At 59.4% G+C, this 14,484-nt stretch overlaps 2 protein-coding genes across 5 annotated transcripts in view; one reads left to right on the top strand and one right to left on the bottom strand.

Annotated features, from left to right (window-relative positions):
* The window catches only part of CLCNKB (chloride voltage-gated channel Kb), a 43,802-nt gene that overhangs the window by 20,957 nt on the left and 8,361 nt on the right, over positions 1–14,484 (top strand). For 3 of the 4 annotated variants that reach the window (XM_054436720.2, XM_054436711.2, XM_054436728.2), the window contains exons 1-7: positions 9,310–9,397; positions 10,007–10,113; positions 11,075–11,203; positions 12,043–12,171; positions 13,425–13,564; positions 13,861–13,938; positions 14,022–14,100. In XM_054436720.2, coding sequence (XP_054292695.1) covers positions 10,014–10,113; positions 11,075–11,203; positions 12,043–12,171; positions 13,425–13,564; positions 13,861–13,938; positions 14,022–14,100 — 655 coding nt within the window. In that variant the 5' untranslated portion in view covers positions 9,310–9,397; positions 10,007–10,013. Of the gene's footprint in view, positions 1–8,654; positions 8,872–9,309; positions 9,398–10,006; positions 10,114–11,074; positions 11,204–12,042; positions 12,172–13,424; positions 13,565–13,860; positions 13,939–14,021; positions 14,101–14,484 lie in introns of those variants that run through there. The other variant, XM_054436695.2, reaches the window with a different exon arrangement.
* On the bottom strand, positions 239–9,124 carry LOC129006739 (protein FAM131C-like). The gene is made up of 6 exons (XM_054436754.1): positions 9,011–9,124; positions 5,503–5,538; positions 5,111–5,204; positions 2,155–2,337; positions 1,780–1,890; positions 239–994 (listed from the first exon to the last, which is right to left on the bottom strand). Exons 2-6 carry the CDS (start codon positions 5,527–5,529, stop codon positions 822–824), a joined length of 588 nt encoding a protein of 195 aa, XP_054292729.1. The 5' UTR covers positions 5,530–5,538; positions 9,011–9,124; the 3' UTR covers positions 239–821.

The raw sequence follows: 14,484 nt of genomic DNA, 5'->3' as shown, positions 1-14,484 counted from the left end.
TGCTCAAACCCTAGTCTCCTGCTTGGCTGGGCCACAGCTTATAAAGCCAGGACCCAAGTATGGCTCCTTGTGGAGTCCACAGAGCCTTGGGCATCCTCCATGAGCCCTCTATGCCTGGGTGGCCCAGGTTGACCGGCTGTGTATGTGTTGGGGTTAAGGATCCCCCCTGACTCCCTCTGGACTCTGTCCAGGGGCCCAAGGTCTTCCACAGCAGAGACTAGGCCAAGATCATCCAGGGTGAATCCACCACTTTAATGTCCTCAGAGAACCTTGAGTGAGATGGGAGGGAGCTGCAAGGAGGGGGAGTGGGCTCCCAGGGGGCGAGAAGCAGGGGACACCGAGGAAGCAGGTTCAGAGAAGGAGGGACAGACAGACAGACACTCCAGAGACACAGATGTCCTGGGTGAGGAGAGCTGGGGAGCAGGTGCTTAGCTACCAGCAGTGGTCACCCCACCTTTGCTGGGGGGCAGACACATGGAGGGAGTGGGGAGGGACTGAACCCCAGGTACAGGCAGGGTTCCCAGACCCCACTCTGAGTGGGTCTCAGTTCTGTCCATGGCTGTCCTCCTGGGGGCCTGACTGTTGCTCCTCTAGGCCAGGCTGCCCTGGTGTCTCTGAGAGTCCTTGAGTTCCCTGAGGGCAGACACCCTGCAGGGGAAGGTGCCCACCTGAGTGAAGTAATGAAGGGGGAGGGGGTTATGGCTCCCACTGCTGGGGCAGGTCCACCGAGGCACAGAGAGGCCACCATGAGTGCTGTCCATGGAGGGGAGGGAGCCCGGCAGGTGGGTCCCACCCTCGGATCCTTGGGCCCCGGGCAGCCGCTACGGATGCTGCAGCTCTGGGCTGGGGGGCTGCATAATGCCAGTGGTGCTGGGGGGCTCCTCAGGTGAGGGATAGCTGTCAGGGGAGGGGCTGGGCGAGGAGAAGGCCTGAAGGCTGTCATCCTGCGAGGGGCCGCTGGGAAGGCTGTCCTGAAGGTAGATGCTCTCCAGATCTGGAAAAGCAACGGGGAAACGGGGGAATGGCGTCCCGGATCTGGCTCCTCGCCCTCTCTGGGGGTGTGAGAACGGGCAAGGCACAGAAGACCTGCCTCCAAATCCAGCTGTGTGACTGCCGAGGCTTGTGACCTTGGTCAAGTCACCAAAACTCTGAGCCCCAGGTTCCTCCTCGAGGCAGTAAACAGAGGAGTTAAGAGTGGGCTTGGAGCCAGCCTGTGCTCTCGGAGAACTGGGACAACCATTGCTCCCCTGGGCCTCTGTCGCCTCCCCATCCCTCTCCATCTGTCAGGGAGGACTAAGTGCAGGCTTCCCCCAGGACCAAGGCTCCTTGAAGCCCTCAATAGTAACCTGGGCTTCTAGAAAGGTGGTTGCTTGTGCCTGGTGCTAAGTTTCAGATCCGGCTCTGACGCTTCTAGCTGTCATTTGGAGTAAGTTTCTGAACCTGAGTGCCTCTGTTTCCTTATTTGTAAAAAGGGGACAACAGGACCCACTCTCTAGGGCTGCTGTGAGGATTCCGTGAGGTGCCTCGTGCACAGCCCTCGGTGTGGTAAGCGCTCGATTCCCGCCCCCACTGTGCTCACTCTCTCTTTCCTGCTCCTGGCACTGCCGGGCAATGGGCAAGGCAAGGATCACTGCCCCATTTTGCAGATGAAGAAACTTAGGCTGAGAAAAGGAAGGGGCTCCCCCGAGGTCACACTGCATTTGGTGATGGGCGGGCATCCAGCATCAGCTCTGCTCTGCCCATCACCCCCCACCCGCCCCCGGACCCCCTGGGCTGTACCTTGGAGCTGGACGATGCCCTGGGGGCTGTTCTCGGGGTGCAGCTCCTCGTCGTCCAGCAAGGACCAAGCGCTCAGTGTGGCCTTTGTGATGGCAAACTGCTTGGCGACCCCTGGGGGGACAGCGAGATCCAGCTCAGGGGGACATGGGTGGGGACGGCCTCAGTGCCTGATGGAGCTGCTCCAGGACAGGCTGGAGGGTGGCCGCCTCTCTGGGCTGCCCATCCACACCCCAGTGGTCAAGAGTGCTCACTTAATACCCACCCACCCTATGCCATTATTTTTCCTGCCCAGACAATGCCCATGCAGTGACCTGGGCCCCCCAAGGACCCAGCTTCACCCCCACAGAGCCCTGGCCAGTCCCCCTCCTTGCTGACCTGCAGCAAAGCGGGCCTCACGCAGCTCATCCGGGAGGCAGCAGTAATGCTCGTCCTCAGCTGGGGACAGCTCCCAGCCTGCCCGCTGGGCACTCCAGCCCTTCCGTTCAATGAGGTGGGCCACGCGGCCTCGGGCCATGGCCGTGGGCTTTGTGATGTGGTCCTTGATGCTCTGCACCACCCCTGGGGCATGGAGGGCATCTGGGTGACTGTCCTGACACAAGGCTCAGCGCAGGGCCTGGCCCCCATGCCTCAGGCCCACCCAGTGGCCTGTACCCCACATTCCCTCAGTGCGCCATGGTCTCCATCAGTGCCCCACACCTCCCCAGGGGCCTGTACCCATCTAACTCCTCACGCCCTCCAAAGCCTCCTGCTCACTCCTGCCCTGAGCCCTCTGAGCTCTGTGGCCCCCTCCCCTCATGCCTCCACCCACTGGCCTTCGCATTTCCTCCCAGCATCCTACTCCCAGTCCATGTTCCTGCCCTCTGGGTCCTTCTTCCCCAGATCGCCCACACCCCTCACTCCCTTTCTGACCAAGTTCAGACCCTTCCATCCAAGGAGATCCACCCAAGGACCACTCATGAGCCCCCAGCTTTCTCCATGATGCATTAAACACATTCTGAGAGAACATCTCTGTGGCCTGCCAGCTCTGCTTGAGGTGAGACCTGGGTGGGTGGAGCAGGCAGGGAAGGCTTCCTGGAAGAGGGGACCTGGGATTGGAATTTGAAGGTGCATTGGGTTTGGACAGATAGAGGCAAGACTGGAGCTTTCATTTCAAAGATGAGAAGAGGATGAAGGCATGGAAGAGTCTGGCGTGAGTCCAGGACTAGCTGGGGTGAGACTTGGGGTCCACACTAGGACGGGGAGGCAGGAGAAGCTGGGAGCTGATCAGGGCCAGAACAGGGTTGGAGAGAACCAGATGGAGGGCTCAGATGTTCTCCTTGTGCAGTGGGGAGCCCCTGCAGGGTAATGAGCAAGAGAGTGACCAGTTAGCACAGCTGTTTAGGAAGAGCGCCCCAGATGGAGGATTAGGGGCTACTGCAGGGACCCAGCAACAGACAAGGCAAGGGCTGGGCAGACAGAGGGGAGGGGTCGGGGGCTTTGGGAGGAGAGGAGTTGGATGTGGAAGTCGGAGAGGGGCTGTCAGCAACGGTTCAGGATTGTCATTAACCAAGTCTGACAACACAGATCTGGGAGTCACCCCGGTCTCCGAAGCCGTGATATGAGGAATGGCGATATTTAAGAAAGACGAGGCTGGGTGCGGTGGCTCACGCCTGTAATCCCAGCACTTTGGGAGGTCAAGGCGGGAAGCTCACTTGAGGTCAGGAGTTTGAGAGCAGCCTGGCCAACATGGTGAAATCCTGTCATCCTGTCTGTATTAAACACACACACACACACACACACTAGCTGGGCATGGTGGCATGTGCCTGTAATCCAGCTGCTTGGGAGGCTAAGGCAGGAGAATCGCTTGAACCCGGGAGGCTAAGGTTGCAGTGAGCCGAGATCACACCACTGCACTCCAGCCTGGGTGACAGAATGAGAAGAAAGACGAGGTATCCACAAAGGAAATTAGAGAGCTGGGAAAATGGGAAAGATGGGTGTGTGGAAGAAAGGGGAGAATCTCGCTCCCAACCACTAAAGTGGGGGGTGTTAGGTATCTAAGAAGGTGTTTTGGAGGAGGTGGGTGTTCAAGTGGCCCTTGAAAGGTAGGTGCAGTGGAGGAAGGTGCTGCGGGTGGAAGAAAGGCACAGGCCAATGTGGGGAGGGAGGGCCCCAGGGGTGCTGGGGGAGCTGGGTGGGCTGTAGTGAAGTGGAGCCTGCAGGGCATGGCGCAGAGCTGGGTGTGCACAGACAGGTGAAGGCCGTGCTGGAGCCACCTGATGCTGTGGGGGCCACGTGATGCCGTGGTGATCACCGACACCTCCTGTACTGTGCTATGAGCCCATCCCCATCTGCTTCAGGTGCTGCTTGCTATGAGCTCACACCTACATCCGTATCTGCAGAACCGCCCTGAGCCAATGGGAGCTGCCTCACCCAGAGATGCCCAGGAGGCTGCAAATTCCTCCCCTGGGGCAGCCAGTGAGTCAGCAATGGGGGAGTATAAAGTCCAGCCCCTGGCTGGGCACTGTGACTCGCGCCTATAATCCCAGCCCTTTGGGAGCCTGAGGCGGGCAGATCACCTGAGGTCAGGAGTTCAAGACCAGTCTGGTCAACGTGGCGAAACCCTGTCTCTACTAAGAATACAAAAATTAGCTGGGTGTAGTGGTACACACCTGAAATCCCAGCTACTTGGGCAGCTGAGGCAGGAGAATTGCTTGATCCCAGGAGGCGGAGGTTGCAATGAGGCGAGATCATGCCACTGTACTCCAGCCTGGGTGACAGAGTGTCACTCTGTCTCTCAGAAATAAATAAACAAATAAAATAAAATAAAATTTAAAAAGTCCAGCCTGTCACCATAGCGTACCATCAATTCTGGGGCTCCCAAGCTCCCAAGCTGTGGTGGGACCAGCTTGGTGAAGCTAGACTCCTGCAGAGCCCCTTCCCCAGGCCCCTCTGCCTCACCCGCTGCCTGCTGGCTTCTCTTGAGGGCCAGTCCCCAGGGAATCACCTGCACAGTCACGCCCATGTCAGGCTCTGCTTCCAGGGAACCTGAACTAAGGTGATGTGACTGGCAGACAGGCAGGGAGGCCACACCAGACAGATATCTGAAAAACTCTGCCCCATCCCCTCAGAGCTTCTTGAGAACCCAGCAGTTCAACCCGTGGAAGCAGAACCCTGAGCCGCTGGTCCCCCCATGACCCGCATAACCCAGCATGGACTCTGGCATTTAGAACACGGAGAATCCAACAGGGCTGCCATCCTCCCACCTGCAACTCAGCCGTGCCCTTCCCACAGCCAGGGTCTAGGGTGGGACCGTGCATTCTCCATCAGCAGGAGAGCTGCATCCAGAACCTACCCACAAGGGACGAGGTGGCCAGGGCTGCCACGTTGTAGTTGCCGGGGCGGGACCTGGAGTCGGACAGGTAGCCGTTGGTGGTCTGGAAGCACCTCTGGAGGAAGGGGCAGGAGGAGTGAGCAGGGTGGGCCAGGCTGCCGGCCGACATCCCTCCAGTACCACCACCCATCCCTGTCTCCCAGCTCACCAGGTCCTCTGGCCAGTGGGCAGGGACAGGGCAGCTAAAGCCAGGGAGATCCTACCAACTCCCACGGGACAACCCCCACCCACTGTTTCATGAGATTCTTGTCTTAGGGCTGGTGGGACTGTGTTCCTGAGCTGGGCACAGGGGAGAGAGGGGCGGTGGTGTCAGCTGGGGCCGACTAGACTGGGGGACACACAAGTGTACTGACCTGCCAAGGATCCCAACAGAAATCCATCTGTTTGTCCTAAAACAAGAGGTGAGAGAGGATCAGGCAGGGCCTGGCACGCTGTGCCGGCAGATGGCCCGAGTCCTGGGGCCCTGGGTGGGGGTGGGGGTCAGCCTTCTTCTGGTGCTCTGTGAGGTCAGGGTCTGTCCTCTCATGGGTCATGCTCTGGTGTCCCCCGGCATGCAGAGTAAGAAGGAGGGGGCAACAGTGGTGCTGGGAGGAGAGGCAGTGGGTGCCGCTTATAGAGCAGGCTTGGGTGTGGGCTCTGACTTTGCCATTTCCCAGCTGGTATCCCTAGACTCTTCCTAAAAGCTCCGAACACGTCTCTTCCTCTGCAAAATGGCGACAATGTCATTCACCTCACGATTTGTGGTGAGGCCTAAATAACATAATGGAGGCTGAGAAGAGCTGAGTGCAGTGCTTAGCAGGAGGTGAGTGCCGCTGGGGAGAAGGTAATTATATCATCCAGTGGGTTCATGCCACAGACCCTGAAGCAAGGGTGGAAATTATGCACCAGAAATTGGGGCTTCTAGTGACCCTGAGTGACATCTTCCAAATCTATCTAGACTGAGAATTCTTTTTTTTCTTTTTTTAATTCTTTGCACCCCTAATCACCACCCTGCCTGCGCCTTTGCTCACATCACCTCCTTCTCCAACAAAGGAACAGCTGTTCCTGCTGCACCCAAGACCTTCTTGCCCATCCATCCCGGACCGGCTCCCACTCCTGCCCTCCCCCCGGAGGCCTTGCTCTCTCTGCTGCGGCATCACCGTGCCCTCTCTGCTCCATCAGCCCGGAAGCATCCCGCCAGCATCGCACGTGCTGCCACGTCTCTTGGGCTCGGGACTTTGTCCTGCAATCTCTCCCCTCTGTCCCCTTACCACTAGGTCGGGCTGTCAGCACCCCAGCAGCCCAAGCATCTTCTTTTTTTTTTTGATCTTTTTGTTTTGTTCTCTTTTTGAGACAGAATCACACCCAGGCTGGAGTGCAATGGCATGATCTCAGCTCACTGCAACCTCTGCCTCCCAGGTTCAAGCGATTCTCCTGCCTCAGTCTCCCAAGTAGCTGGGATTACAGGTGTGCGCCATGCTGCCCAGCTAATTTTTGTATTTATGGTAAAGACAGGGCTTTCGTCAAGTTGGCCAGGCTGATCTTGAGCTCCTGGCCTCAGGTGATCTGCTGGCCTCGGCCTCCCAAAGTGCTGGGATTACAGGCATGAGCCACTGTGCCCGGCTCCGCATCTCCTATCTTTTCAGAACCTTGTCATGACCATGTTTCCCTCCAGCGCTCCTCTGCTCCCTTCTCATTGGATGTGCAGAAGGCTGTGTCGGCCCCAGCCTCTCGGGATGACCTTAGCAGGCGTCTCTTCCTCCCTGGCCTCTGTCCTGTGCTTGGTGGGTCCTCAGCTCACAGGCCAGTACACCTAGGCTGGGACCCCAGGTCACCTGGCATGGGGTGGCCAAGTGAAGGGGAAGGGACGTGGTCACTGAGGAAACACTCAGATCCCCTCCACCTGGAGCTGGTCCCAGCCAGAGACTGCCTAGAACCTTTGGGGTTTCTGGAGCCACCCTCAGACTCTGGGAGCCTGGCGTTCCTAAGGAGCCCCCAGCACTCCTCACTCTTCAAACTCCCTTCCCCTCTCGCTGAAGACAGTGGGACCAGGTAAGGCATGGGAAGGGGCTGTGGGGGTGAGCTGGTAAGGCTTGTGTCTTGGGAGATGGGGGGTCTGCTAGCTCCCCAGCTGTCCCCACAGTTCCTCTGGGAAGCCAGGAATAACCAGAGCCTCCCTCCCCTCCTAGGCACCTGGCAGTGGGGGTGTAACCGTTGGAATAAAAGCAGGGCAGGAGACCCTGCTTCATGTCACCTGCCAGGCTGCAAAGTAGTGTGGGGACTCAGTGACCTCTGAATGTGGGTTCTCTGCACCACCCCGCTCCCACCCATACCCACCCTGTCTCTTTCAGCGTGCCCTGTCCCCCGTCCCCCGTCCCCTGTCCTCAGCTCCTCTGAGGCGAGGGGACTGTGCAGGTCCTGGGCGCCAGACCTCCACTGTCATGAGACAGAGACCCAGGTCTCAGGCTCAGCCCATTTGACAGAGGAGGAAACAGAGGCTCCGGATGGTGATGGTGTTAGGGTCACAGAGCCGCACTGGGTTCTCCCCTGCTGTCTCTCTACTGAGCGCCCCCTACTGCTGCCAGGCGACTAATGTGGAAGGGAAGAAATTAGGGCTGATGTGGAGGCAGTGGGTTTGGGAGGGACCTGCATTGGGTCCTGCGCCCCCTGGCTGCCCTCTTCTCAGCCTCCTGGTGCTCACAGGGCTGGGGGGTGAGGGCGGATGTGGACCTGCAGTGCCGGCTGTGGGACAGTAGCCAGCAGCTGCCCCAGACCAGACACTGGGTATCGGGATGTTGACAGGGCAGCCAGTTCCGGTGCTGTGCAGAGTCAACAGGTCAGGGTGGCCAAGCTGAAAGTGGGCTCAGGTTCATGCAGAGCGGCAACCCCCATCCCACCTCCCACGACACACACCTTCAATTTTGATTTGACTTGCCTGGCATCTAGGGGCAAAGGGTGGCCCAGGGTCCCAGATTTTAACAATCATTCAAGGGCCATCATAAGCTTCAGAGAGTGGCTTTGTCTGGGTGGGACTGGAGGCAATTGCCCCCAACCTCTTGCCCCAAAGTGGCATCAGACACAGCTCTTCTGTTCTGTGCCCAAACTATTGCCCAGGTTCAGCCTCAGAAGCTGGAGGAGCTTCGGACAGGAGAAGAGCTGCACAGTGGAGGGCTGGGTTCAGCCTCTGCTGTGTGACCTTGGATGAGAGACTCACCTCTCTGACCATCTACAAAATGGCGAGGCTCTCCCCATTCACAGGGTGTGGGGAGGAGGACTTGAGTTGCAGATGTGAAGCTCCTGACACGTAGCAGGCACAGGGCACGTGCTTGTTCCTCGCCATGTCCCCTCACACCTGTGCTCCCATCTTCTGTTGGGGTGGGACAGACTCTGTGGAATTACCCAGAAGTCCCCAGCCAGAGCCGCTGGCCCTTGGACATGTGCTTTGAGAGGCATTTCCTGAGCCTGGAGGGTCTGGACACAAGGATCAAGTCCAAGTTCCTGACCCCAATTCACTGCCTTGCCCCAGGTGTCGGCCTCCTCGCCAGCCCTGGACAAGATGGGTCATCAGGACGGGACCGTGTGGCACAGCCTGCGGGCTTTGGAGCCAGGCAAACCTGGGCTGGGAATCCTGGCTCTGCCTCGGCCTCCGTGATCTCCGACAGGCAGCCCCACCTCCCTGAGACACCATTTCTCTACAACGGGATCACACTGCCTGCCTCGTGGGATTTCCGTGGGCACTCGGGGTAATTAATCTGGGGGAAGGCTGACTCTCTACCTGGCACACAGGGAGGCTGTGGTCATGCTAGCCCCACTCACCTTTGCCGGCCTGCCTTCCCCTTCCCTGCCCAGCTTCCTCCCCTCTCCCTCTGTGCTTTTCCAAACCTTCCATGTCCAGCTCTGAGACCCCTGCGCCCTGAGCCTCAGCCCCGGCAGATGACCCCTCGCTGTCCTGCTGTGTGCGTGAGCTCCCCTCCCCAGCCCCTGTCCAGCAGCACCCAGGAGCCTGAGTATAGCTGGGCACCACCCTCTGTGCAGCTGTGGTGGGTGGGGAGGCTCCTGTTCCCCTCCCTGTTGGCAGCCCTGCTCTGCTCCGGCCTGGGCAGTTCTGGTCGGTTTTCAAGGACATTCTAAGTGTTCGCCATAAACCCTGGGCCCAGGCTGGAAAGGGGGGAGGATGTTGATTGTTGGAACACACACCTGTCCAGGTGCAGGGGAGCTGGAGGCTCTGTGAGAGGAGGGCCAGCTCAGCCGCAGCAGGAGGACTGACAGGTGAGGGGTCGCTGCAAGGAGCTGGGGCCTGCCAGGGCCAGGCAGGCAGGGCCGGGGGCGTGTAGGGGCAGGAGCCATCACCTCACTTTGGCCCTGGTGGGATCTCCTTCTGGGCCTGGGGTTTTCCTGCCTCTGCGGCCTGAGCTGGGGTTGAGGGTGCTCCGAGATTGGCAGGGAGAGTCGGAGCCATCCATGGGACTCTGCAGTGAGAGTCACAGCCCTGGGCAGAGACTGCTCCCAGCAGTGGAAGCGCCAAGCGACCCAGGAGGGTGGGAGCGGCGGCCACAGAAGGGGAAGGGGCTCTGAGCAGGGCTTGGGCTCTGGCCTGTGCCCAGTCTGCTGCTGGACACAGGGGGACACCTAAGAATCCCACCCCCATCCCACAAAATGACACACACAGGCACACACCCTCAGTGACGGAACCTCAGGGATGAGGGCACACATAGACCTAGTGTGATAACTTCACACACACACACACACACACACACACACACAGGAAAGCACAATCTTTCTTCTTCATTTGGGTGGGGAGAGCACTGGAAGGGCCTAGAGGCAGCGCGAGGACGTGCAGCAGCTCACCCAGGTCCCTCCCTCCATCCGCTTCCCCAGAGGCCTGATGGAGGAGTTGGTGGGGCTGCGTGAGGGCTCCTCAGGGGACCCTGTGACTCTGCAGGAGCTGTGGGGCCCGTGTCCCCGCATCCGCCGAGGCATCCGAGGTAAGAGCCAGGTCCTCTTCCCTTCCCCCTGTGGGACCACTCAGGACATCATTCCTGCCCGGCTCCCACCGCACCTCTCTGCCCAGGAACCACCCTCCTGGCATTTGTCCAGGACATGACTGCCCAAAGTCTCCTGAGTGACAGGGAGGGAAGGGGTCTGTCTGTCCAGCTGTCTGTGGGTCAGATGGGCCGGGCATCTGCCCTCTGCCTTTCGGGAGAAACAGCCCAAGACATGGTCACCGTGCCCATCCTTCACCCAGGCCTCTCCCTCACCTACCTGTGCCAATGTGGGGACATGGGGGTTAGCTGCTGGGACATTTGGGGCCACAGCAAGGGGCTGGGGCAGCCTGCACTTGGCACCTTTCCTTGGAGCCCCATGTGCCTTGTTCACTTTGAGACCTGACTGTCCCCTCAGCTACGGGGCAGAGCAAGTAGGGACCACAGAAGGAGGCTAAGTGCAGCCCTAGGGGCTGGTGCCCACAGCCAGTGACGGCAGCTCCCAGGTTGGGCTGGCAGCCAGCAGGCCAGGGGCATTGCTGGGGACCCAGAGGATACCTGGCGCCACAGGTCCTGGGACACGCAGGAGTCTGCTAGATCCTGGTGCTCTCTAAGCTACGGACTCTGCGAGGATGCGGGTGAAAGCTGTAGCTGCCAGCCCCCTCCACACTCCCTGTCCCCCAGGAACCTCCCAGTACAGGCAGGGATGCGGAGGGTCAGCAGGTCAAAGGCTTTCTGGTAGGGGCAGCACTCCTGGCATCCACTGTGTCACCACTGTTGCCTGCCACAAATCCTGCCCGGCCACTTATGTGAGGCAGGGCCCCCTCAGGACTACCCCAGAGTCCACCACCAAGCTCCATCCCCCTGCCCTAGCCTCTCTGCCTGAAGCCCAGCAGGCCTCCAAGGATGGGACTGTCTGTGCCTCCTGCCCCACCCTGTGCCGTGACCCCATGCCCTGCCCCAGGTGGCCTGGGGTGGCTGAAGCAGAAGCTGTTCCGCCTGGGCGAGGACTGGTACTTCCTGATGACCGTCGGGGTGCTCATGGCCCTGGTCAGCTATGCCATGGACTTGGCTGTTGAGAGTGTGGTCCGAGGTAACCCCTCCATGGCAGGTGCTGCTCTGGGCCATGGGATTCCGAGCTCGCTCTGGGGATGCCAGGTGGATGTCGCCAGGTGCAGCGGAGGTTGGGGGAGGGCTCTGGGTGGGGATCTGGTCCTGGCTTTACTCCTGACTTGCTCTGTGATCCTGGGCAGGCTCCTGCCCCTCTCTGGGCCTCAGTCATCTCATTTGCACAAGGGAGAGAGGCCTGAATGTTCCCAGGAGCCCTTCCTCCTCTGAGCTCTCTGCCTCTTCTTCCAGCCACCTTGTTCCTTCTCCTTCCCTCCTCCATGCCCTGGGGCAGAGTGGGGGCACTTCCCTATAACATTAAGCTTGGAGTTTCCTCCCCACCCCACCCCATCCCTCAGCAGCCTGCCTCCACCCTGAGGCCTCCCTGGAAGAGGTGGTGTGGGCAGGAAGGGTCTAAGACACTTTCTCTGCAGACCCTCAGCTGCCAGAAGCAGCACCTACTATAGTGTTTGGTGCTTCACACCTGTGTCATTTAGTTCTCAGTGACCCTTTAGTCTTTAATGTCTTTAGTCTTCAATTAGCCTGTGAGAAAGAGCCCATCACTAGCCCACCTGACAGATGGGGAAACTGAGGCTCAGAGAGGCTGAGTGGCTTGCCCAAGGTCACTCAGCTAGGCAGTGGTAAACCTGGGATATGGACCCAGGGTTGTACTCCTGCCTCTTCTTGGGGGTCTGCCCCTCGCTGGGTGGCCTGGTCCTCCCCTCTTCGTGACTCCATTTCCTGGTCAATAAGTGGGCACCACAGCGTCTGGCCCCGAGGGCTGCAGAGGCTGTGGGTGCCTCCCTGATACCCGGCTGTCCCCAGCGCACCAGTGGCTGTACGGGGAGATTGGGGACAGCCACCTGCTCCGGTATCTCTCCTGGACTGTGTACCCTGTGGCCCTCGTCTCTTTCTCCTCGGGCTTCTCCCAGAGCATCACGCCCTCCTCTGGAGGTGAGTCCACGGTCACCACGCCAGTCCCCACTGGCCAAAACCTTCTCAGATCCCAGGGGGCTTCTGATGGGGGGAGTCGGAAAGCAGCAGCCTCATTTCACAGACAAAGGCCGAGAAGAGTCATGTGGCTTGCCCGAAGGGACACAGCAAGAAGGCCAGATCTTGACTTTTGGGTCACTGCTGGCCCTACCTGCTTTCCAGGGGCTCCTTGGGGACTTGATGGGAGGCTTGGTGGGAGGTTCTTCTGCGAAGCCTGTTCCAGTGGCCAGTGCCAGGGAGGGGCCGGTGGAGGAGGCACAGCTCCCCCAGGCTGCTCAGCCCTGCCTCCTGTTCCAGGCCAGCAGAGGGGAGCTCAAGGCTTACTCAGTGGTGGCCTGAGATTTCATCCAGGCTTCCCCTATTCTGCCACAGCCTTCTGCCAGGCCTGGTGGGAGGAACATGGACAACTCACATTCCCCCTGTGATGCTCAGAGTCCAAATCTGCTAAATGAGTTTAAGGACCTTACCCTAGGCTGGGTGCGGTGACTCATGCCTGTAATCCCAGCACTTTAGGAGGCTGAGGCAGGAGGATCGCTCGTGCCTAGAGTTTGAGACCAGCCTGGGCAACACAGGGAGACCCTGTGTCTACAACAAATAGAAAAAAATCAGCTGGGCATGATTGCATGTGCCCATGGTCCGAGCTACTCAGGAGGCTGAGGCGGGAGGATTGCTTGAACCGGGGAATTCGATCCTGCACTGAGCAGTGTTTGCACCACTGTACTCCAGTCTGGGGGATAGAGTGAGACCCCTGTCTGAAACAAACAGACAAACAAACAAACAAACAAAAAAAGGAATCCTAACCCAGCTGGGCACACTGGCTCATGCCTGTAATCCCAGCACTTTGGGAGGCAGAAGCGGACGGATCGCTTGAGGTCAGGAGTTCTAGAGCAGCCCGGGCAACATAGCCAGACTCCATCTCTTTAGAAAAATAAGGCGGGTGAAGTGGTTTCTGCCTGTAGTCCCAGCTATTCAGGAGGCTGATGCGGGAGGATAACTTGAGCCCTGGCATCTGAGGCTGCCATGAGCTATGATCCTACCACTGTACTCCAGCCTGGCCAACAGAGCAAGACCTTGTCCCCAAAGGAAAATAATCCTAACTTCAGAGGGTTCTGCTGATCTGGCGAGATCGTAGTGTGAAAATACCGTGCAGGTAGAGTGTTGAGATTTTTAATCTAGAGATTGTCCCCCTCCTGGCCCTTCCCACCCCTGCCAAGGTTCTGGAATCCCGGAAGTGAAGACCATCTTGTCGGGTGTGGTCTTGGAGGACTACCTGGATATCAAGAACTTTGGGGCCAAGGTGGTGGGCCTCTCCTGCACCCTGGCCACCGGCAGCACCCTGTTCCTGGGCAAAGTGGTATGGGCAGGCATGAGGGCACCCCAGCCGTCCCGCCCACCCAACCCTGCCCCAGCTCTCCCCCATCACCCCACCAAAGCTGGGTCAGAGCAGACTCAGGCCAGTGCCTGCCTTCAGGGAGCTCAGTCTTAGGGGAAGAGCCAGGCCAGTTCCCCAGTGTGACAAAAGCTACCTGAGGACAGCCCTGGGGGTTGGGGAGATGGAGGAGGGGGTGTGGTGGGGAAGCCGTGCTGCCTCTGGGTGAGACTGTCTCTGCTGCCCTCACCTGGGCCCTGGGCCCACCCTTCCCTCTGCAGGGCCCTTTCGTGCACCTGTCTGTGATGATCGCTGCCTACCTGGGCCGTGTGCGCACCACGACCATAGGGGAGCCTGAGGTTAGGGACTCGGGGCTTCCTTAGAGGAATGGGAGTGGGGAGGGAAGGGGCTGACGCTGAGCCCTGGACTCGGATCCCACTAGAACAAGAGCAAGCAAAACGAAATGCTGGTGGCAGCGGCGGCAGTGGGCGTGGCCACAGTCTTTGGCGCTCCCTTCAGCGGTGAGACCCCCCTCATGCCCCGCCCCCTGGGTCCCTCAAGCTCCTCCCCTGACACCCTGGGCTCCCTTGGCCCAGCTGAGAGCCTGGAGGAGGGGGTGGGGCTCATTCTAGTTCTTACTTCAGCCTTGCCTTGGGTACAGCCACCGTCCCCCACCGAGGGGGTGGGGAGTGAGGTGATTGGCAGTGCTGAGGGGCTTCAGGGTAACATTATACAGACTTGGGTTTGAAATCCACGTGTGACCCTGGCCCGTTGGCCTCTCTGAAACCGGCTTCCTCCTCTATAAAATGGAGATCGCGACCGTTCCCACCCGATAGTGAGAGGGCGCACACCCGCATTCCAGGCTGGACGGGTCTCTGGGCAGCGGGCTCCTCCCCGCCCAGGGC

Source organism: Pongo pygmaeus, chromosome 1, assembly GCF_028885625.2.
Source record: "Pongo pygmaeus isolate AG05252 chromosome 1, NHGRI_mPonPyg2-v2.0_pri, whole genome shotgun sequence".
NCBI classification, from domain to species: Eukaryota; Metazoa; Chordata; class Mammalia; order Primates; family Hominidae; genus Pongo; species Pongo pygmaeus.
Note: the sequence above shows the minus strand (reverse complement) of the source record. Positions and strands in the feature narration are given on the sequence as shown.